Source organism: Rhinoraja longicauda, unplaced genomic scaffold (genome assembly GCF_053455715.1).
Source record: "Rhinoraja longicauda isolate Sanriku21f unplaced genomic scaffold, sRhiLon1.1 Scf002400, whole genome shotgun sequence".
Lineage (NCBI taxonomy): Eukaryota > Metazoa > Chordata > Chondrichthyes > Rajiformes > Arhynchobatidae > Rhinoraja > Rhinoraja longicauda.
In genome coordinates, this window is record NW_027603613.1 from 1 (window position 1) to 7,973 (window position 7,973).

General features: G+C 49.3%; 1 protein-coding gene across 1 annotated transcript; it reads right to left on the minus strand.

The window, feature by feature from the left end:
• Positions 1-462: 462 nt before the first annotated feature.
• LOC144591852 (scavenger receptor cysteine-rich type 1 protein M130-like) lies at positions 463-7,721 on the minus strand (the record flags this gene model as incomplete). Its single annotated transcript, XM_078395862.1, has 5 exons — positions 463-630; positions 1,999-2,219; positions 4,612-4,631; positions 6,023-6,176; positions 7,407-7,721. Coding segments are annotated over 5 exons (878 nt in total), but the record flags the coding sequence as incomplete, so codon positions are not given.
• Between the last annotated feature and the right edge of the window lie 252 nt (positions 7,722-7,973).

Genomic DNA, 7,973 nt, shown 5'->3' on the forward strand with positions numbered 1-7,973 from the left:
ATTCAAGGAGGTATAGACTTTGCACCAAGATCTCACTGCACATCTATGCCCCCGATTGTCATCCCATTCATTGTGTACTTCCCTCTTGCATTAGAAATGCTGCAACATCTCACCTCACTCTTGTCTGAAGTAAACTCTATCTGCCTTTTCCCATTTTGCCCTAATTTAAACATATCTATGATCCATTTCTTCCTATCACCACCTTCCTCACTGGCCACGTCTACACTCATTTCCCCGTGGTGCTAAATCATTTTAGCAAAACACTCAAGAACAAATGGAACGTTAGTTTCAGGTTTAATCCACCAACACCGGCACAAAGCCCACTCTGCTGAGAGAGTACAAGCCCCACCCACACTCACCTGAGCAGGAGACTCCAGCGTACTCTCCGTGTGTGCAGTTATTCACCCGCCATGGGCTGGCAGGACACTGGTCGAGGGCAGGCTCTGTCCCATTACACATCACCCCATCCAGCCAGATGTTCCCAGTGGCCTCTCCGTAGGAGGCAGCTGTTGTTACTGACCGGGCCGCCCCACAGTTCAACACCCTGCAGACCACGTTCCCAGCATTGATATCCCAGCTCCTGCCGCAGACGGTGCCCCAGGTGGAGTTGTGATAGACCTCCACTCTCCCGGAGCACATGTTGTTCCCATTCACCAGACGGATGGGCACCGGACCTGCAACACAGGGGGGATGAGGTCAAAATTAGACATCTACATACGAAAACTCTCGTTTGTTTGTTTGTTTGTTTGTTCCTGAACTGCAGGCAAAATGGCACACAATAGCTCGACCATTTTGGGCCCACCTAACTCACCGTTGTCCCTTTGGTGCTCATGGAGGAAGTTTCATTGAAATTCGTGTGATATTCGTAAAATTATTCACATTTTAAAGTTTAAATCTATCTCCTTAGGAGGGAGGGGGGGGAGGGAGGGAGAGGGGAGGAGTGAGGATTAGGGGGGTTGAGGGGGATGGAGATGGGGTGCAGGGGAAGTGGTGGAGGGGGATGGGGGAGAGGGGGAGCGGGAGGGGTGGAAGAGGTGGGAAGGCAGCAGGGAGGGGGGAGGGGAAGTGGGAGGAGAGGGTGCAGGAGAGTTTTGGGCCCAACGGGTCCACTTGGCCTACTAACTCCTCAAATGGTGTCGAGAATTATGGAAGGGAAAGAATAGGCTGTGTAATATGACAGTGCTGATAGTGAGGAAGAGTGGAATAGATTGAGCGGGATAGTAATGGTCGAGGACATGTTATACACTTCTATCCGGTAACCCCTCAGTCTCCGACGACCTGGAGAAAGCACTCTGAGTTTACCAACAATATGCCAGTAGCTAATATTCTCTAATTAAGTCAACATCTTGAAACTCTTGTTAACTCTCTCCAGCAACTCCACATTTGTCCAGTAATGGGACAAACTGGAGACAATACTCCTAAGGTCACCTCGCCAAAGTTTTATACAACTGCCAATGACATCCCTTCATGTATACTCGTTGCCCCGACCCATGAAGGCAAGCACATCGTACGCTTTCCATAACATCCTATCTACTTCTGTGTTACATTCAAGGAGGTACAGACTTTCCACCAAGATCTCACTGCACATCTATGCCCCCAATTGTCATCACATTCATTGTGTACTTCCCTCTTGCATTAGAAATGCTGCAACATCTCACCTCACTCTTGCCTAAATTAAACTCTATCTGCCTTTTCCCATTTTGCCCTAATTTAAACTTATCTATGATCCATTTTTTCCTATCACCACTTTCCTCACTGTCCACATCTACACTCATTTCCCTGTGGTGCTAAACCATTTTAGCAAAACACTCAAGAATCAATGGAACGTTAGTTTCTGGTTTAAACCCCCAACACCGGCACAAAGCCCACTCTGCTGAGAGAGTACAAGCCCCAGCCACACTCACCTGAGCAGAAGACTCCAGCGTACTCTCCGTGTGTGCAGTTATTCACCCGCCATGGGCTGGCAGGACACTGGTCGAGGGCAGGCTCTGTCCCATTACACATCACCCCATCCAGCCAGATGTTCCCAGTGGCCTCTCCGTAGGGGGCAGCTGTTGTTACTGACCGGGCCGCCCCACAGTTCAACACCCTGCAGACCACGTTCCCCGCATTGATATCCCAGCTCCTGCCGCAGACGGTGCCCCAGGTGGAGTTGTGATAGACCTCCACTCTCCCGGAGCACATGTTGTTACCATTCACCAGACGGACGGGCACCGGACCTGCAACAGAGGGGGGGATGGGGTTGAAATGAGTAATTTATATACTAAAACCCTCGTTTGTTTGTTTGTTTGTTCCTGAACTACAGGCAAAATGGCACACGATAGCTCGACCATTTTAGGCCCACCTAACTCACCATTGTCCCTTTGGTGCTCATGGAGGAAGGTTCATTGAAATCGGTGATATATTTGTAAGATTATTCACATTTTAAAGTTTAAATCTATCTCATAGGGGAGGGAAGTGGGAGGGAGGGAGGGAGGGAGGGAGGGAGGGAGGGAGGGAGGGAGGGAGGGAGGGGGGGGGAAGGGAGGGAGAAGGGGAGGAGGGAGAATAAGGCGGGTTGAGGGGGATGGAGATGGGGTGCCGGGGAAGTGGTGGAGGGGGAGGGGGGAGAGTGGAAGGGGGGTGGGGAGGTGGGAAGGCGGCAGGGAGGGGGCGAGAGGTAGGGGGTGGAGAGGGTGTTGCACCAATGCAGGAGAGCTTTGGGCCCAACGGGTCCACTTGGTCTACAAACTTCTCAAATGGTGTTGAGAATTATGGAAGGGAAAGAATAGACTGTAATATGACAGTGCTGATAGTGAGGTGGAGTGGAATAGATTGAGCGGGACAGTATTGGTCGAGGACATTTAATAGACTTCTATCTGGTAACCCCTCAGTCTCCGGCGATCTGGAGAAAACACTCTGAGTTTACCCACAATATCCCAGTATCTAATATTCTCTAATCAAGTTAACATCTTGAAACTCTTGTTAACTCTCTCCAGCCACTCCGCATTTGTCCAGTAATGGGACAAACTGCAGACAATACTCCTAAGATCACCTCACCAAAGTTTTATACAACTGCCAATGACGTCCCGTCATTTATACCCATTGCCCCGACCCATGAAGGCAAGCACATCGTACGCTTTCCATAACATCCTATCTACTTGTGTGTCACTTTCAGTGAGGTACAGACTTTCCACCAAGATCTCACTCCACATCTATGTCCCCGATTGTCATCACATTAATTGTGTACTTCCCTCTTGCATTAGAAATGCTGCAACATCTCACCTCACTCTTGCCTGAATTAAACTCTATCTGCCTTTTCCCATTTTGCCCTAATTTAAACTTATCTATGATCCATTTCTTCCTATCACCACCTTCCTCACTGTCCACAACTACACTCATTTCCCCATTGTGCTAAACCATTTTAGCAAAACACTCAAGAGCCAATGGCGGGAGGGGTGGAAGAGGTGGGAAGGTAGCAGGGAGCGGGGAGGGGAAGTGGGAGGAGAGGGTGCAGGAGAGTTTTGGGCCCAACGGGTCCACTTGGCCTACTAACTTCTCAAATGGTGTCGATAATTATGGAAGGGAAAGAATAGGCTGTGTAATATGACAGTGCTGGCAGTGAGGAAGAGTGGAATAGATTGAGCGGGATAGTAATGGTCGAGGACATTTTATACACTTCCATCAGGTAACCCCTCAGTCTCCGGCAATCTGGAGAAAACACTCTGAGTTTATCCACAATATCCCAGTAGCTAATATTCTCTCATTAACTCAACATCTTGAAACTCTTATTGACTCTCACCAGCAAATCTGCATTTGTCCAGTAATGGGACAAACTGCAGACAATACTCCTACTGTCAACTCACCAAAGTTTTATACAACTGCCAATGACGTCCCGTCATTTATACTCATTGCCCCGACCCATGAAGGCAAGCCCATCGTACACTCTCCATAACATCCTATCTACTTCTGTGTTACATTCAAGGAGGTATAGACTTTGCACCAAGATCTCACTGCACATCTATGCCCCCGATTGTCATCCCATTCATTGTGTACTTCCCTCTTGCATTAGAAATGCTGCAACATCTCACCTCACTCTTGTCTGAAGTAAACTCTATCTGCCTTTTCCCATTTTGCCCTAATTTAAACATATCTATGATCCATTTCTTCCTATCACCACCTTCCTCACTGGCCACGTCTACACTCATTTCCCCGTGGTGCTAAATCATTTTAGCAAAACACTCAAGAACAAATGGAACGTTAGTTTCAGGTTTAATCCACCAACACCGGCACAAAGCCCACTCTGCTGAGAGAGTACAAGCCCCACCCACACTCACCTGAGCAGGAGACTCCAGCGTACTCTCCGTGTGTGCAGTTATTCACCCGCCATGGGCTGGCAGGACACTGGTCGAGGGCAGGCTCTGTCCCATTACACATCACCCCATCCAGCCAGATGTTCCCAGTGGCCTCTCCGTAGGAGGCAGCTGTTGTTACTGACCGGGCCGCCCCACAGTTCAACACCCTGCAGACCACGTTCCCAGCATTGATATCCCAGCTCCTGCCGCAGACGGTGCCCCAGGTGGAGTTGTGATAGACCTCCACTCTCCCGGAGCACATGTTGTTCCCATTCACCAGACGGATGGGCACCGGACCTGCAACACAGGGGGGATGAGGTCAAAATTAGACATCTACATACGAAAACTCTCGTTTGTTTGTTTGTTTGTTTGTTCCTGAACTGCAGGCAAAATGGCACACAATAGCTCGACCATTTTGGGCCCACCTAACTCACCGTTGTCCCTTTGGTGCTCATGGAGGAAGTTTCATTGAAATTCGTGTGATATTCGTAAAATTATTCACATTTTAAAGTTTAAATCTATCTCCTTAGGAGGGAGGGGGGGGAGGGAGGGAGAGGGGAGGAGTGAGGATTAGGGGGGTTGAGGGGGATGGAGATGGGGTGCAGGGGAAGTGGTGGAGGGGGATGGGGGAGAGGGGGAGCGGGAGGGGTGGAAGAGGTGGGAAGGCAGCAGGGAGGGGGGAGGGGAAGTGGGAGGAGAGGGTGCAGGAGAGTTTTGGGCCCAACGGGTCCACTTGGCCTACTAACTCCTCAAATGGTGTCGAGAATTATGGAAGGGAAAGAATAGGCTGTGTAATATGACAGTGCTGATAGTGAGGAAGAGTGGAATAGATTGAGCGGGATAGTAATGGTCGAGGACATGTTATACACTTCTATCCGGTAACCCCTCAGTCTCCGACGACCTGGAGAAAGCACTCTGAGTTTACCAACAATATGCCAGTAGCTAATATTCTCTAATTAAGTCAACATCTTGAAACTCTTGTTAACTCTCTCCAGCAACTCCACATTTGTCCAGTAATGGGACAAACTGGAGACAATACTCCTAAGGTCACCTCGCCAAAGTTTTATACAACTGCCAATGACATCCCTTCATGTATACTCGTTGCCCCGACCCATGAAGGCAAGCACATCGTACGCTTTCCATAACATCCTATCTACTTCTGTGTTACATTCAAGGAGGTACAGACTTTCCACCAAGATCTCACTGCACATCTATGCCCCCGATTGTCATCCCATTCATTGTGTACTTCCCTCTTGCATTAGAAATGCTGCAACATCTCACCTCACTCTTGTCTGAAGTAAACTCTATCTGCCTTTTCCCATTTTGCCCTAATTTAAACATATCTATGATCCATTTCTTCCTATCACCACCTTCCTCACTGGCCACGTCTACACTCATTTCCCCGTGGTGCTAAATCATTTTAGCAAAACACTCAAGAACAAATGGAACGTTAGTTTCAGGTTTAATCCACCAACACCGGCACAAAGCCCACTCTGCTGAGAGAGTACAAGCCCCACCCACACTCACCTGAGCAGGAGACTCCAGCGTACTCTCCGTGTGTGCAGTTATTCACCCGCCATGGGCTGGCAGGACACTGGTCGAGGGCAGGCTCTGTCCCATTACACATCACCCCATCCAGCCAGATGTTCCCAGTGGCCTCTCCGTAGGAGGCAGCTGTTGTTACTGACCGGGCCGCCCCACAGTTCAACACCCTGCAGACCACGTTCCCAGCATTGATATCCCAGCTCCTGCCGCAGACGGTGCCCCAGGTGGAGTTGTGATAGACCTCCACTCTCCCGGAGCACATGTTGTTCCCATTCACCAGACGGATGGGCACCGGACCTGCAACACAGGGGGGATGAGGTCAAAATTAGACATCTACATACGAAAACTCTCGTTTGTTTGTTTGTTTGTTTGTTCCTGAACTGCAGGCAAAATGGCACACAATAGCTCGACCATTTTGGGCCCACCTAACTCACCGTTGTCCCTTTGGTGCTCATGGAGGAAGTTTCATTGAAATTCGTGTGATATTCGTAAAATTATTCACATTTTAAAGTTTAAATCTATCTCCTTAGGAGGGAGGGGGGGGAGGGAGGGAGAGGGGAGGAGTGAGGATTAGGGGGGTTGAGGGGGATGGAGATGGGGTGCAGGGGAAGTGGTGGAGGGGGATGGGGGAGAGGGGGAGCGGGAGGGGTGGAAGAGGTGGGAAGGCAGCAGGGAGGGGGGAGGGGAAGTGGGAGGAGAGGGTGCAGGAGAGTTTTGGGCCCAACGGGTCCACTTGGCCTACTAACTCCTCAAATGGTGTCGAGAATTATGGAAGGGAAAGAATAGGCTGTGTAATATGACAGTGCTGATAGTGAGGAAGAGTGGAATAGATTGAGCGGGATAGTAATGGTCGAGGACATGTTATACACTTCTATCCGGTAACCCCTCAGTCTCCGACGACCTGGAGAAAGCACTCTGAGTTTACCAACAATATGCCAGTAGCTAATATTCTCTAATTAAGTCAACATCTTGAAACTCTTGTTAACTCTCTCCAGCAACTCCACATTTGTCCAGTAATGGGACAAACTGGAGACAATACTCCTAAGGTCACCTCGCCAAAGTTTTATACAACTGCCAATGACATCCCTTCATGTATACTCGTTGCCCCGACCCATGAAGGCAAGCACATCGTACGCTTTCCATAACATCCTATCTACTTCTGTGTTACATTCAAGGAGGTACAGACTTTCCACCAAGATCTCACTGCACATCTATGCCCCCAATTGTCATCACATTCATTGTGTACTTCCCTCTTGCATTAGAAATGCTGCAACATCTCACCTCACTCTTGCCTAAATTAAACTCTATCTGCCTTTTCCCATTTTGCCCTAATTTAAACTTATCTATGATCCATTTTTTCCTATCACCACTTTCCTCACTGTCCACATCTACACTCATTTCCCTGTGGTGCTAAACCATTTTAGCAAAACACTCAAGAATCAATGGAACGTTAGTTTCTGGTTTAAACCCCCAACACCGGCACAAAGCCCACTCTGCTGAGAGAGTACAAGCCCCAGCCACACTCACCTGAGCAGAAGACTCCAGCGTACTCTCCGTGTGTGCAGTTATTCACCCGCCATGGGCTGGCAGGACACTGGTCGAGGGCAGGCTCTGTCCCATTACACATCACCCCATCCAGCCAGATGTTCCCAGTGGCCTCTCCGTAGGGGGCAGCTGTTGTTACTGACCGGGCCGCCCCACAGTTCAACACCCTGCAGACCACGTTCCCCGCATTGATATCCCAGCTCCTGCCGCAGACGGTGCCCCAGGTGGAGTTGTGATAGACCTCCACTCTCCCGGAGCACATGTTGTTACCATTCACCAGACGGACGGGCACCGGACCTGCAACAGAGGGGGGGATGGGGTTGAAATGAGTAATTTATATACTAAAACCCTCGTTTGTTTGTTTGTTTGTTCCTGAACTACAGGCAAAATGGCACACGATAGCTCGACCATTTTAGGCCCACCTAACTCACCATTGTCCCTTTGGTGCTCATGGAGGAAGGTTCATTGAAATCGGTGATATATTTGTAAGATTATTCACATTTTAAAGTTTAAATCTATCTCATAGGGGAGGGAAGTGGGAGGGAGGGA